General features: G+C 31.1%; 2 protein-coding genes across 2 annotated transcripts; both read left to right on the forward strand.

The window, feature by feature from the left end:
- Positions 1-7,032: 7,032 nt before the first annotated feature.
- Positions 7,033-13,224, forward strand: LOC122271922 (uncharacterized). Its single transcript, XM_043054655.2, has 3 exons — positions 7,033-7,236; positions 8,270-12,248; positions 13,122-13,224. The coding sequence occupies exon 2, from the start codon at positions 8,488-8,490 to the stop codon at positions 9,058-9,060; it is 573 nt and encodes a 190-aa protein (XP_042910589.2). The 5' UTR covers positions 7,033-7,236; positions 8,270-8,487; the 3' UTR covers positions 9,061-12,248; positions 13,122-13,224.
- On the forward strand, positions 11,947-14,455 carry LOC107449978 (uncharacterized). The gene is made up of 2 exons (XM_071183956.1): positions 11,947-12,248; positions 13,495-14,455. Exons 1-2 carry the CDS (start codon positions 11,947-11,949, stop codon positions 14,453-14,455), a joined length of 1,263 nt encoding a protein of 420 aa, XP_071040057.1.
- Positions 14,456-16,830: the final 2,375 nt, after the last annotated feature.

Consider the following 16,830-nt stretch of genomic DNA (forward strand, 5'->3'; position numbering starts at 1 on the left):
TAAAAAAATCAAATCAGTCGATATATATATAATATATATTTTGGCATTTTAGTGCAGAAAGGGCGTGAAGCATTCACATTTACAGGACTACGATTTCACATTTTTTCAAGTTCCCTGCCATATTCATGACAGATGACTCGACTGCTGAGAAAACAGCATTAGCATCAGTGTGGCCATAAAGTGCACAACTACTATGCCGTTATCATGTGGCTCAAGCAGAATGGCGTTGGCTATTTTCTAAAAATAGTCAAGTTCAGAAAGAAGAAAGACCCAGACTTATGAAATTTCTCCAAAATGTAAGTATCATACATGGATTTATATTTCAATTTCTGTTTAAACATCAATAGATTAATGCGAGGAATGTTTAAAATAGGTATATAAAATAAATTAAAACTGTATTTATATTAAAACTATATTGTATATTTCATAGCATTCATTTAATTCTTTTGTTCAGAACATAATTTATGTACATAAGGGAAGCCTCAATTCCAGCACTCACCATGATTTGAAAACACCTGGATTTCTTTGGGGGAAAAAAAAGACTAGTATAACTGAGGGCTAAAGAGTAGATAGAGAAGGGCTGGTTCATTCCATATTCAAAGCTACGATTTCTCACCTCATAACGTCAAGCCGCACACAGATCTAGAAAATCACAACTAAAGGATATGAAAACTTTTGCTGTTTATACTTTCTGTAAGAAATGAGTTGATGATAACAGCTGTGTACCAGCACTTCTAACAAATTATTTCTAACAAAATGTTCAAAAATATGGTATTCCTCGCAGTATTGAAAAATAGCATTAATATTCTCAATGGTTGTCGTCATCGTTTAATTATTGTTTTCTAATTTAAATTTTTTTAACTTTTATTGTTAAATAAAAGAAATATATCAGAACAATTTTTAGTTACATATTGTTTGATGACAATTTGTTTATTAATTGGGATGTCTAATTTTGATATATATATATATAATTTTTATACATTATCACTAGGATACAAAACCCTTAAAAGCTAATTAGTAAAAAAATAATCTTCGGCATATTAAAAAAAAAATTTCTGTAAGGAGTTTTCAATAACAATACAATTATTTTGTTTAAACGACAATACTTTACAATTATTTTGCTTTTGAAGTAAAACCTGTCATCTAATACAGTAAATTTTGGAAGGGAAAAAAACTGCCCAATTACTAAGGCATTCGGGTCAGTTTACAGCCCAAGTTCGTACAGTTCTTTAATTGAAAATCATAGCGGTCTGGTCTAGTATTTAAATTTAAGTGAAGTTAGTGCTTTGGTTTTGGTGTTTTGTTTCGAACTAAAAACTAGCTTCTGGGTGTTATACCCATCCTTAGCTTCTTAGGGCCACTCAAGATCTAGCATAACGGATGACCTTAAAATAGCATCAATCATCCAAGGATAATTACAGTTTCAGATACACTTCTGTGGAATAGAAAATAATTTTATTTAAATACCACAGTCTTAGACTTACCCTGTAAAATTAAGAAATATATGCAATTATAATTCTTAGATATAACTTTACTTCCATTACAATAAAAGAGTAGTTTAAATAAATTGTTATTGTTAATTATTTTTTAGGTTATGTATGCTTCTACAGCTGGATAGATCATTAACCAGGGATAATACTACTAACAACTATGCCGAGTCAACGATTCGCATAGTTAAAGATATTGTTCTAAATAGGACCAAGGCTTTTAATGTAGTAGCTTTGATTGAATTTTGTCTAGAGGTTAGGGAGAAATTTTTAAATAGAAAACTTTTGGAATATGCACACTCTCGCAGAAAAAATGTAGATTTAATATTTAAATCAGTATATGAAAAGAGCAAATCCATAGAAGATGAAAATGTGCGAGAGTGTGCACCAAATTTGTTTGAGGTGCAGAGCCAAAATGATGTAATAAATCATACACTATTAACACTGAGTTAGGGGTTTGCACTTGCCCAACTGGAATGCATGGGACATTTCGCAACCACCAATGCTTTTTCCTTAAGGAAAAAAAAAAACTTTCTTTGCTCAATGCACCTCCCATTTCAGCAGGGGAAAAATATGCATTGGCGAAATTAGCATTAGGAGATAAGTGTTCCCCTTCTTCCTTTTTCTCTGAATTTACGGAAAGAGATACTGCCAATCTTCCTTTACTAGAGGAGGAAATATCAGCAGAAAATAATCAAGATAATGAAACCTTTGACATGGAAATTGATCCTCTTAATCAAAATGCTAATGATGAAGAAAAAAATGAAATGGCTGTAGAACAAGATAGAATAAAAAAATTTCTTTGTCAAAGTACATTAAAAAAAAAGAAAAGTTAATTATATTGTTAACAAATTTAAAAAGAAAAACAAATCAGCCGATGATTTTGACCAACTGATGTTTTCCAAATCTACTTTTCGAGACAGAAAAATATCGACTTCAATTTTCAGACGGTGAGTAGGCTTGACTCGCACTAAAACAAGGGTTCCAGGCGGACGGCCTCCTGGCAAAATAATCAACTCTCTAAAAAGAAAACGATGTTTAAAATTAAGTATTAGCAAAAATAGACCAAACTCTAAGTCACACTAGTTAATTTTGAAAACAATAGGTTAAAAAATATTAATTTAACTTTTATTTTTTTTGTTAAATTTTTTTTTAAACATAAAATTTGTACACTTAATAACTTTCTGTTAATACCTATCATATTACAGATTCACTAATTTTTGTATTTTTCTTGCTTACATTTTAATTTAAGAAACCCTAATGTACTATAGCCATTTTCTTTTTGATGAGATAGTTAAATACATATATAAACATCAATCCTAACTGAACGGCTCTAAAAAATTTTAATAAATACTACAAATTCTTTTAATTACAACGAAATATAAATTTTTTTTAACTCATTCTTTTGGTTATTTTCTGCTGATATTTGAGTAGTTTACTATAAAGCTTAAATATTATTAGTCCCCCCCCCAGATATATGAATGAGTTATTTGTTCAAAATATATTTAGAAGATTACACTTCAGTTTATTATAAGTTTGAAATAATTTTTTTTTATTAATAATTTAACATTATGAAATCTCATTCCCTTGCTCGCAACTCTTAGCACTTACAAATGCAAAAAATTTTAATGCTTTTGTTGTTCAACCTTTACTTTTTTAATATTAATACCTGTAACGCTGTTACTATGAATAAAGTTGGTAAAGTTTTTAATCTTTAAATAGGTTTCATATAGAGCAAGAAATTTGATATTCATATTTTATATTCCCCCATTCGTAATGATTTAAAATATTTCAGATCTAAGGAACTATTATTTGTTTAAAAATGGTGAACATGTTCTGCAAAACAAATATCAGTAAATTGGGACAAGTTTTTCAGTGCGTAAAAATGAAACTGAATAAGCAAATTTGATAAGTATTAAAATATCGATTTCCTATACAGGGTGTCCCAAAAGGTCGTTTACAAACTTAACATGCTGGTGTGTCAAATCATGATGAACAAGATTTACATAGGAACTTGTGTCCGAAAATTAAAACTGCGACAGCTAGAGGGCGATAATTGCACGAAAACGGGAGAGTGGGAAAAACAATCATTTCAGGTGTGGACATTGAAGGAGAAGGATGAATGAGTTTAGTAACGCAGAAATGGCCGACATGCATTACGTATACTGCGCCGCTGATGGAAATGGACGAGCCGCGGCGCGGACGTACCTTGAGCGCTTCCCCAACAGACGTCAGCCAAGTCATGTTTTGTTTGGACGATTGCACCGCTGATTATGTGAATCAGGTGCTTTCGTAGCACGTAGCCACATCGGTCGAGAACGTGCTACACGCACACCTGTCGTAGAGGAAACCGTGCTACAGGAGTATGCCATCAACCCGCAAAGAAGTCTCCGAGAAGGCGAACGTGTCTTGGGTGTAGCTCGTTCCACCATAATGCGCATACTGCACGATGACATGCAACACCCTTACCACTTCCAAAAAGTACAGGCATTGTGCGCTGACGATTATCCCAAACGCATTGCATTCTCACGCTGGTATTTGCAACAGCGGGTCGCACAGCCAGATTTTCCATCATGGATTTTGTTTTCTGATGAATCCTGCTTTACACGGGATGGTGTCGTGAACCTGCACAACATGCACGTATGGGCGCATGAAAACCCAAGATGTACACGTGCCCATGCACATCAACAACGTTTCAGCGTAAACGTTTGGGCTGGTATTATCGGTGACATGTTGATTGGCCCTTACCTTCTACCTGAACGCCTCGACGGAAATACCTATCGCATTTTTTTAGAAAGAGTTTTGCCGGATCTGATGGGTGACGTTCCAGCCGCTACACGCCGAAACATCTGGTTTCAGCATGATGGAGCGCCTGCCCACTTTAGCTACGCTGTTCGAGAATACCTCGATAGGATTTATCCTAATCGCTGGATCGGTAGAGGCGGACCAGTCCCATGGCCGCCGCGATCCCCCGACCTGACTCCCCTGGATTTCTACCTGTGGGGACACATGAAGTCCATAGTGTACGAGACACCTGTAACATCGGACATGGATCTTATCGCCAGGATCGCGGAAGCGGCAGCACGTGTCCGTGACACTCCTGGCCAATTTGAACGGGTTCGTGAATCCATGCGCCGACGCTGTGAAACGTGCATTGTGGCGAATGGAAGGAATTTTGAGCATTTGCTGTGATGTAATGATGTTTTATAATAAAAATCATATTAACACCGCTATCGATATCATTTTTTTTCTCCTCATCCAAACCTGCACTTATCGCCCTCTAGCGGTCTCAGTTTTAATTTTCGGACACAAGTTCCTATGTAAATCTTGTTCATCATGATATGACAGACCAGCATGTTAAGTTTGTAAACGACCTTTTGGGACACCCTGTAGTGAGATATTTAAATACATATTATTTTAATTTATTAATGGAATAAACTTCAGAAGCAATTAATGCTATTCAATTCAAGCAAATAATGCAAGGTTACTACATTCTTGTGATGTCGTATTCTATACAGATTATTTATTTTTTTAAAAATACACCAATAACTGTTTTTTTTCCTATTATGGTCATAGTTTAAGAAAATATTTTATTTTATTCACGGGAATAAACTTCAAAACCAAATAATGTTTATTTCCACATTCCCTAACTGAATGACAATCTTGAGACGCCTTTAAAAATATAAGATTCAACTTCAAGTTAAAAAAGATATTTTTATTTCACTGTTTTTTTTTCTTTTTTTAAGCAGTTGAGGGATGACATAGACTTAAATATATTCATAAACAAATTATTTTAAACAATTACTAAAACTTATTAAACTACTAATTATTTACTAAAACAATAATTTTCACTCTTTAATAAAAATCTTAATTTTTTTTTTTTTTTTTAAATATTAAGCACACAACTACTCTGTTTTCTGGGCAAATATCTTTTTCCATCACTTATTACATAAAATAAGAAATCTCTGACATAGTCTTTATCGATGTTTGAAAATAGCCTATTTGTATAGAGATCTCCTCATTTAAACTTTTAATTCAGTCACAAATCTTCAGTGTTAATGGTGTAGGATTTATTAATTTTGTGCAATCGAATCTATCATTTTTATTTATTGTAATATTCCTGTATTATCTCATGTGTATAATTAGAAGGAGAAAACAATATGCTCATATTAAAATATGTATTAGAAACAGTTTTAACCAAATTACTCCAGAGTAGGTTAAGCAGTAACATCCATATGCCTACATTATATACTAGGAGACTCCGCCCCCTGCTCGGTAACGCTCGCCGACCCCCGAGAATGAGGAACCTGCATGCTTCGGGTAATCGCAGAATGTTGATTTTTTTGAATAGTCTATATCGTAAAACTCTCTAAAATCAATTCAGAATTTAAAAAACTGCCCCGAATTTTAAAATATTTTAACTTAAAATTAGCCCAAAACGAAACTAACATCACGTGACACGTTTTCTATCGAGAAAAGTGACTTTGTTTACATATTAATTTCATTTATTTGAGTAAATTGTAGTAACTTTTTAGTACAATGCAAGTGGAAAAAGATTTTGTCAAAGGTCAGTCGGACAATCTACCGAAGATAGATTCCTTTTCTTTGTTTTCTTTCTTTGGAAAGAATCCAGATTTCTTTAGTGCAGAAATCAAGGGTGTGAAAATGATGCGGTAAGTAAACTTCTTTTGCTAATTTAAAAAATAAGTTTATGCAATATATAATTAAAAAATAATTCGTAAAATTACTTTAGCTAAACTTAAGTTAGATTAAAAGTCGAGTTATGCTTATGTTTCTTTAAAAATACATGCTAGTGCATGTGATATCTAGAATATTATAATCGTTCTCATTTATGAATTTCTAGGTTAAAATATGAAGATAAATGGCACACTTCTTAATAATATTTAACAAATTTCAATTTTTCTTGTAATATAATGTTTAAATTCAATTATTTTGTTTTCAAATTCTCTTACCAAAATGTAAACAGCGATCAATTGCAGATAATCTTTTTGTGTGGAGTATGCATATATAAAGTAAACATACTTACAGATTATTGAAAAAAATTAGTTTATTTTATAATGGTTTGTAACATATAATTCTGTTCTTTTTTAACTTATGTTAACTAAAACAAAAATGAATATATGATTGTATAGCATATAAGGATTGATATTATATAATGATTGTGTAACCTGTGATTCCATTTCTTTTTTATCCAATTTAATTGCAATTAAAATACTCATAAAATTGATATGATACATTAAAATTAAGATGTAATGCATACTATAATAACTGTAAAACTATAACTATTTCAATACTGAATAAGGTTTATGTCACATATTATAGTTGCATTTCTTTTTAATCTAATTTATTACAGAATTGAGGAAATATATTAAATTTGTAGTTTATGTTGGTTAGGTTATATAATGCATAATGACTGATATTACCTAATGGTTGGTTTATATGTTGTTGCCTTTCTTTTTACCTAATTTAATTGTAATTTAAATATCAATAAAATAGATTTTGCTCTAATGAAACTTAATTTAAATTTTAAGATCTGGACGAGAAAATTATGGAGACAGTGCCATAGGATATGTGCAAGTCAGGCGACAGGCAAATATATGCACTGTGAGAGCAAAAGTGACTCCAGAACACAAAGTGAGAACAACACCATACTCTGTGGAATTAATAGTGGATGAGAGAGACGAGGAGATTTTATTCGCAGAATGTAAAGATTGTGCTGCATCATTGGGTAATTTTTTTTATTTTTAGAAATACAGTTAGTGGGCACTGATTACCCAGGGGTATATCTGGGCCAAATTTACTACCGTTTAGCTGTACCTTCACAAATTCAACTTTAGGAAATACTTTTTTTTAAAGTTTTATTTTTGCATCCCATAGGAAACAATAAATCCATATTTTGGTGTTTATTTTATAATATACTTTTAAATTTTCACAAAATCGGTATCTCTTAGAAAAACCTGGGCAGACCCCTGAACTATTAGGACTTATGAGAAAATTCAGTTGATCAATTTTTTAAAATTTTCAAGTTCTAACCAAGCTGATAATAAGAACTAGTTTCAGAACTTGTACTGTTTCAACAAAATTTTTTTTTAAATTCTGTTTTTTGTATGTGTATAATACCTGCAAAGTCTCTTTATTTTTTAACGAAGATTACTGTATTTCACAACTATCTCCTGTTTACCTGTATGTTCTCAAATTTCTTTTCATTGTATTGTTCTCAATTTATTGAAGAAATTTGTTGCAAACATGTGTTTTCTTTGTATGTTCAGGTGTTTCGAAGTTTGTAATTTTTGGAAAATTATTATCACTTTCAAAATTTATTGCAAAAAGTGCATTTCCTTTGAAAGTGATAGAATATGAATTTTATACCCAAATAAATATTTCCTTTTGTTTTACACTACCTTTGCAAACTAAGTAATCAGTACTATTTTGGGCGATATTTCCATATTGTGATCTGCCGCGCAGACTACAATCGCCAAAGTGCCGAATAGATTTTATATGGATTTAAAAAAAAAAAAAAAATTGATATTTCCCTGGGGGTGGATATGGGTTATACACTTCAAATGGGTTCTTTTCTGTGATTTTTTTTTTTTTTTATTTTTTTTATTTTTAGTTTCTTGCAGGCCGCTGTCTGGAAGTTGCGATAAATCACGATATGGAATTCTCCCCCTATTTTTGTCATTATAATGAAATTTAATATTCGAAAATGTTTTGTGCTTTCATTGCTTGAATTCTAAAATATAACCAACTTATTTTTATAGGAGGCTGTAAGCATGCAGTGTCTCTTATCACCTGGGTGCATAGGCGGAGTGAGGAGCCGTCTCCTACTTCAGCCAAATCGTACTGGAAAAAGGCAAAGTTGTCTGAAGTAGGCACAAAACTTAAATTTGTGAAAGCTAGGGACATCCCTACTCCAAAAGACAGAGCTGACACAACAAATGATGGGTCCTTTTTACAAGCAATATTGACTCAAAGTAAAATGCTGGGTAGGGAGGACACAGCTATCGCCAGATATTTCCGTGATGAGAGAAGAGTTGATAAGTTATCACTGCATTTTTTATCAATGGATTTTTTTAATGCTAATCCTGATGAATTTCTAAGCTATTGCAGTTTAATGATGAGTGACTCAGTGTGCAGGGAAGCTAAAATAAGTACTGCAGAGCAAGTAAAAAACCCTTTGTGGTTCGAACTACGTCATGCTCGAATCACTGCTTCGAAGATACATGAAGCAAGCCACTGTAACATCCTTGATGGATCGTTGCAGGAATCTATTTTGGGTGCCCGTAAGATCAAGGACACAAAAGCCATGGCGAGAGGGCGAGTATTAGAGAGCTCAGTGAGAAAAGTTGTCGAAAAAGAGAGAAATTTAAAGTTCAAAAAATGTGGAATAAAATTGTCACCAAAATTTCCTGTTCTTGGAGCATCTGCGGATGGCGTGAGTGAAGGATATGTCCTAGAAATAAAATGTTCTTACTCTGAAAAACTACATTGCCGATGGCATAATCAAACCAAAACACGCAGCCCAGATACAAATGCAAATGTTTATGCATGAAAAAGATAAAGGTTTGTTTTGCGTGGCACATGCAAATTTTGAAACATCTAATGATGTAAGCATCTTTGAAGTGGAATATGATTATAACTTTATCGAAAGACTTATTAATGACAGTGTGAAATTTTGGAAAGAAGCTATCTTTCCGACTTTAAAAAAACGTTTTCCTTAATTATTATTTTTAGACAGTTGTTACTTTTTTTTTATGCAACATATTTTAAATATTCTATGTAATGTCTTTTATATTTAGTTATGTTAATAAAAAATTTAAATTTATTGAAATACTTATAATTTATAAAACTAAATTTAAATTCCCACTAAGGAATTCAAACTAATAAATGAATTGACATACAAAATTATTTGTGTTATAACACATTTTTAATGTAAAAATTGTGTAGCAATTTTTCTTTTTTTTTTTTTAAATTTTTAATCAGACTTAAGTTTTTTCCACAACTACCTAAATTTTCACTGAATCACATTCATGTCAATAAACATTGTATGCATTCTTGCGGTGGAATCCGATTATAAAATTTGGTACTTTTCTTTTTTGCCGGTGTAAGTACTGGCTAACGAACTAAAATTGTTCAGTTTTAATATTTTTTTGTAATCTACTTTCGTATGTTTTATTTACCATGTTTTCTGTGAGTTTTTGTTCATTACTGCAGCATGGACTGCATGGAGCCCTAAATCTATAACACTATTGACATTCTCAATCTTGGAATTTTTTTATTTGCGGTATGAACTTAAAAAAACAACATATACAAACATTATAAAAAAGGTATAATTTATCAATAAACCGAAATAAATATGAAATATATTATTGAACCACTTTTTTTCCCTTAAATTAGTTTGGAACTTTTTAATCAATTTTAGTTTTTAAAAATTATTTTTAATTAGCAGGTAAAAGGTTTGGAATTGTTATGGAATTTGGGTTCTATATTATGTAATGCTAATTGTTTTGTAGCTTTAAATTAAAAGAGGCCACTTATGGGCCGAGTTAGTGAATTTGAGAAGATGCAATATGACATAAAAGTAGCATTATTTATAATTATTTAGAATAAAAAATTAATGACAATAACAGCGAACTAAAAGTTTCAATTTGTTGGAATTTTTAGAGCACACTTTTGTTCCTCATTGTTGATACCCATGGACATGCATAGACTAAAAAGAAATATAATTATAAAACATAGTTTTTGGCTTATAAATGTTTTGTTCTGCTCAGTAATTTATACATTTATTTTTATTACAATACCAATAAAGTTTTATTCTGATCATGATTCAAAATAATTTCTAACAATAGACAAAGAATACAAAATATTTAATTCTAAATTGACAAAACATTCTTTGAAAGAAACGCACTTAAAAGCAGCAGAATTTTCAAAAGAAAGAATAAATATAGAAATAAAGAAAAGGAAGGAAATAAAAATGGAAATATGACCACCGAAGCCGACGTCTTCAGGGGGTACGGGCCTCGGAAGCCATAAAACAAAACCTTTTCTAGTGAGAGAGAGGCAAAATTAAATGTCAAAAGAAACTCTCCCAGTACCCCGAAGGTTTTCTATAAGTCCAGGAAAAATTACATGAAATACATAAAACCAATTCAGGAAAGAAATTCAAACAAAAACTTAAGAAAATAAAACTCACATTAAGCCGGTCAAACAGCGATTTGACAAGCAAACTAAATGCAAAGGAAACACTTAAAACAAAGGAAAACAACTCCCTCTATTAATATGCGCTAATTGCCAATTTGGCACAGGTCTTAAACTACGACCAAAGTTCTACGGACCTTACCGAATCAAGTCTGTCAAACTACATGATAGATATGAGGTGGAAAAAATTAGACAACATGATGGTCTAAACTTCACTTCGACAGCAGCAGACTTTATGAAAAAGTGGCCAACAGATGAAGAGTGATTTTTTTTCTCTTCAAAATTGTGATTGAACTAATTATGACTACACCTTGAACTGATTATGACACTAATCCCGAAAGTGACATTTTTTTTCTTATTTTTTTTAAAAATCAAATACGAAGCAAAAGGCAACGACGAGTTCAAATGACCAACGACGAATTCTGAGGTCTTTGCAAAGAGTCTTTTCTATGCACTTTTCTTTCCATTTGTTTTTTGTATTTTTCAGGTTCTCAGGACATCTGACGAATCAACGATGTCGAATGTGGTACGAGTTCTTAATAATTTTTCTGAATAGTGATATAGCCGAGGACGGCTCCAATTGAGGAAGGCCGAGACGTTAAGGCCATGGAATTGAACATAACCATAAACGCCGCCAGATGGCGATAACTGATCACCAGACTATATTGTAATAAACGAAAAGACAATGACGATCTGGTAACGAGATTATTACGATGTATAGGTAACGAGATGTAATGTACGATGTTGATGTTTGAAGAGAAGAGACGTTCTTCTCTGTTCGCTATATTCCATATTCGCTATATTCTATTGTTTTTGTCCTAACTAATTTACTTTTGTTATATTAAATATTTAGTTATCAAGTACATGTATTTATTTACCACTTCATACTAACATATATGTAATGATATCATATAAACAAAAATTATACCTTTAGATTTCGAATATTAAACCTAAACTATTAGTTTTCTTGTTCATGTACTTATTAAGTGTGGGAGTATTAAGCTGGATCTCCACCGATCGAAACGGCAACGTAGATCAAAATCTGTTGCGTTGCTTCGTATCTGTTGCCAAGGTCTTTCATACCGGTAATTGGCAACGACTCTGCTTCTTTTCTCGCGCACGCTCAGAAGATACTCACGTGATACGAAGATACTCAGCTCACGTGATACGGCTGCGTCATCTCTTGTTTCATTTCATCACTTTTGTTTTGTTTGAAAGTGCAAAAGTTCTTTTTATTAAAATGGAAAGAGCAAATTTGAAAAAAGTTTTGCTAGCCAGACGGTATTATTTAACTCATCTTTTGCATTCCAACCGCACTGTTTGGGTTAAGGATTTAAATAAAAATAGAAAAGAAAAGGGACATGAAGAAAACCTCATTAGAGAAATGAGACTGAATGATTTGGACAGCTACTTTGAATATTTCAGAATGCACCCCAAAATATTTGATGTTCTGTTATCGATTGCTGGACCAAGTATCGCGAAAAGTGACACCAACTACCGAGAATCTATATCAGCATCTGAAAGGCTCTCCATTACTCTCCGGTAAGTACTATTGTCTGATTTTATTCTTGATAACAAATGATTTTAAATAATTTAGTTTTGCTCATTAAAAACTCATTAGAATTGTTAACTCCAAATGTATGTTTTGTTTTTCTCTATACAACCAATCAGTAGTTGGTTGTGTAGTTTGTTTTAAACTGGATATACATTTGACTGTCTGGATATACATAGAAGAAAAAGTGATTAATGAAGAATCAAACTATATAAAAATTATTTCTATTAATTAATAGTGACGAAAAAATTATGAAAATTTGAATAAAACAGAGGTTATCTTTAATAAAGATGTATAAATTTATATGTACATACATATACTGACTTGCAAAAACAGACACACACAAATATATATATATATAGTTTGTCTACGGTAAGAACTCCCCTGCCTCGTAGTTCTACGAAAGCCCTCAGACAAGAATGTGATTATATTTAATTCAATATATTTTATATCTTGAATAATAATGAATTAAAACAACTGATATTAAAAATTAACTTTTCTTTAGCTCTGATTCTGTGGAACTGTTGTTTGATTAAGCATATGCATTAATTTTTATGAGCAGCCCAGCTCCCTTTATAATTTCCTTTCATATTAAAACTTTCAAAATTTTTAATAATTTACTAAAAACAATAAGCGGCCAGAATTCAGGCTTTAGTTGTTATACACACACGCACAAAGATATATACACATTGACATTGGGTTATGCATATGTATATACACTCATACTATACATACACATGCATATCTATATTTACACTCATACATATATGGGTGAGTGTGTATGTATTAATATATTCTGAAACTGAAATATATTTTATGCATTATTATTATAATTTAATTTGCATTATTATCTTTTTTTACAGATATCTTGCAAGTGGTGACTCTATGAAGAGTATGGCCTTGAACCATAGAGTTGGCGTGAGTACAGTATCAAAAGTTGTCGCAGAGACTTGTCAAGCCATCTGGNTTCTATTAATTAATAGTGACGAAAAAATTATGAAAATTTGAATGAAACAGAGGTTATCTTTAATAAAGATGTATAAATTTATATATACATACATATACTGACTGGGTTATGCATATATATATACACTCATACTATACATACACATGCATATCTATATTTACACTCATACATATATGGGTGAGTGTGTATGTATTTATATATTCGGAAACTGAAATATATTTTTTGCATTATTATTATAATTTTATTTGCATTATTATCTTTTTTTACAGATATCTTGCAAGTGGTGACTCTATGAAGAGTATGGCCTTGAACCATAGAGTTGGCGTGAGTACGGTATCAAAAATTGTCGCAGAGACTTGTCAAGCCATCTGGACTTGTCTGAGTCCACTTTATTTATCACCGCCTAATGAAGAGGAATGGGCGAAAATAGCAGAAGGCTTTGAAAAATACACAGACTTCCCCAATTGTGTTGGTGCTTTGGATGGAAAGCACGTAGTTATCCAAGCTCCTGCAAACTCCGGCTCGTTATACTACAATCATAAAGGGAGCTATAGTATGGTGTTAATGGCAGTATGTGATGCGACATACTGCTATACGTATGTTGATATTGGAGCTTATGGCAAACAGGGTGATTCCACCATATTCAGCGATTCGGCCTTTGGGAAAGCTGTCCTTGATGGAAGTTTAAACCTCCCAGCTGATAAATGTTTAAATGGTGGGACAACTCCAATGCCATTGGTTTTTGTGGCCGATGAGGCTTTTCCCTTGAAGAAACACATAATGAGGCCTTACCCAGGAAAAGGTCTTACTCCATCAAGGGCAGCATTTAACTATAGATTGAGCAGGGCCCGCCGAATGATTGAAAATACATTTGGAATCACCAGCAGTCGCTGGAGAATTTTGCGACAACCGATTCTTGCTGGGACTAAAACAGTTGAAAATATTGTCAAAGCCATAGTGTGTCTGCACAACTTTGTAAGCAGGAATGAAAGGAACTCCACTGTCTTTCAAAAATATTATGTGCCAGCTAACTTTGCCGACACTGAAGTGGATGGTAATGTAATTCCAGGAAAGTGGAGGAAAGAGTGTGTTACTGGCGCTTGGGATGCTGTTGGTAGTATATCTACCAACAGCTATGCAAATAAAGTCCGCGATATCCGCGAGGGATTTGAAGACTTTTTCACAAAAAATAAGTTGTCTTGGCAAGATAGTGTCGTATCTAGGGGGTAATTTAATGAATGCCTGATAACTTGATTATTTAAATGTATTTTATCAGATTTTAATAATTTTTTTTTATGTGTTTGTATATAATCCTCATTGCTTCCTTTAAATATGTTTTAATATTAATAACTATATGTATATACTTTTTTATTATCTTATCTGCATTTTATGTATATATAAACTTAGTATGTGCATATTATAATCTCTATTTTATTATTAAACTGGTATATTTTGATATGCATTGTATATATATTTTTACATCTTATCTTGATTTTTTGTTTATTTTGTCAAATACATTATATATTTTAAACAGATTTTTTTATTATTAAACTTAACATTTACTTGAATGAAAGACTGTGTTTTATTATATTATTAAAGATTTACGAACAGATAATACGAACTTTCTATTTTATTGTGATTTTTTTATAGGGTAATGAAGTTTTTATAAATCAATTAGGATATATGAACCTTTTTAATATTTCCATAATGGTTACAAGTCATTACATAATTTAATGACATTTCTAAATATGATTCCATAAAGATAAATGCAATAATTATTATTTTGGAGAATTTACTTTATCTTTGATTTTTATTTAGAAATTCTAAATTTAGCTTATTGTCTTTTACAGATGAAATTATGTCTTATCATATACCGTTTAATTTTTGTTAGTACAGTGTTCGAACAATGCCACGTTTTCTGCAGTGATCAGTTTTTCTTTCTTTTAACATAATAGAATGAGATGCAGATTACATTTTCCAACTATTTTTTGGATTATCTACTGCAAACCATTGATAATATAACCAAATACTTGCTTAATCAGTACGATTTACTCTTCACATAATCAAATATTTTACAGACGACAAAAAAACACAATTTACTTTCTGGGTGAATTGCTCAATTTTTTTTAGTGCCAAAGCTGCAATNTAAGAAAGCATATTTAAAATTAAAATAAATAATAATAAATTAAATTTTACTTTATTTTGTTAAATAAGAACTAAAAAATAATCATAACATTTTGAAAAAATTTAATTACATTTTGAAACTCTCTGCTACTTGTTTAAAAAAATCTCAGCTCACTATAGTATTGCCTTCAATTTTTTCGAGCGCAAATCAAAATGACAAATTTGAACTTTAAAAACATTGATAAATTTTATAATACATAGACTATAATAATACTTATAAACAACTAAAATAAGTAATAAATAAATATGATTAACACTATGTAAGAAAATTATTGTATTCTATTAATATAAATTTAAAATTAATTTTTTTTTAAAAAATTTTTGTTTTTCTTAATATTTTTAAATTTATTTTCAAAAAATCCATTTTAAGGGGGCTCCTAATCAATGGGGGTCCCAGGCCATGGCCTAACGGGGAATCCGGCACTGATTATAATTATATAGAAACTGCAATCTGACTTATATAACTGTAGCTTTAAAATATCTTACATTAAAGAGCCCTTCTAAGTATATTGTATAAGTTATCTAAGCGATGAAATAAAATAGTCTCAAGAAATGATATAAAATATTAGACGATTCAATCGTGTAAATTGATTACAACTCTAAATACTACTTTCTATTTGAGTGGCAATGTCCTCAGTAACCTCATCGTCTCCCATTTCTTCATCTGCCAATTGGTGAAGACTTCTCGATAACTCAAATTCCTCTTGTGGAATGTTGAAAATTTCATTTACTGACAAAACATCCGGAAGCTTTGATGCTTCCTCCACCAGTAAAGTTTTTGCTGAAAATAGAAAATTTTCATTATCTACACTTATAATAACATAATTCAAAAATTGTGTTCCCTCTTCAAATACAAGAAAAACAGCATTTTTGCAACAGCAAATTGAATTATTTTTTACAGCTTTACTTATATTCAAGACTAATAAACAATAAAAACTAAATACAAAAGCATGAAATTATGTCTGGTTTTAATATCAGTAAAAAATAGCCATAAATGTGATGAAAAAAAAATTTAAAAACTGTTTTTTTTTTCTGAATTCTAAGAGATTAGTTTTAACATTTTGTGAAACAAATATAAAATTTTTGTAAATAAATGTGTATTTTTTCTAAACTACTGCATAAGTTCTAATTTTCACTTCTCAAAAGTTGCTTACCGATACATTTAATAATACAATTTAAATGTTTGTGTTAAACAAATTTGAATATACTTACTTTCCTATCTAATTGAAAAATAAAAACTTCTAAAACAAAAATATTGACATTTTAGAGTGTTCTAATGATTTTCCTAATTTAAAAATAAATTTTACAATTCTGATGATTGTTTCAGAATATAGGATCGCAAAGAATGTTTCTAATTTGTGAAAAATATGAAAATTGTGATAGGGATTTTTTCGCTAATAATACAACAGGACATTAATATC

Source organism: Parasteatoda tepidariorum, chromosome 8, assembly GCF_043381705.1.
Source record: "Parasteatoda tepidariorum isolate YZ-2023 chromosome 8, CAS_Ptep_4.0, whole genome shotgun sequence".
In the NCBI taxonomy this organism is placed as follows: domain Eukaryota; kingdom Metazoa; phylum Arthropoda; class Arachnida; order Araneae; family Theridiidae; genus Parasteatoda; species Parasteatoda tepidariorum.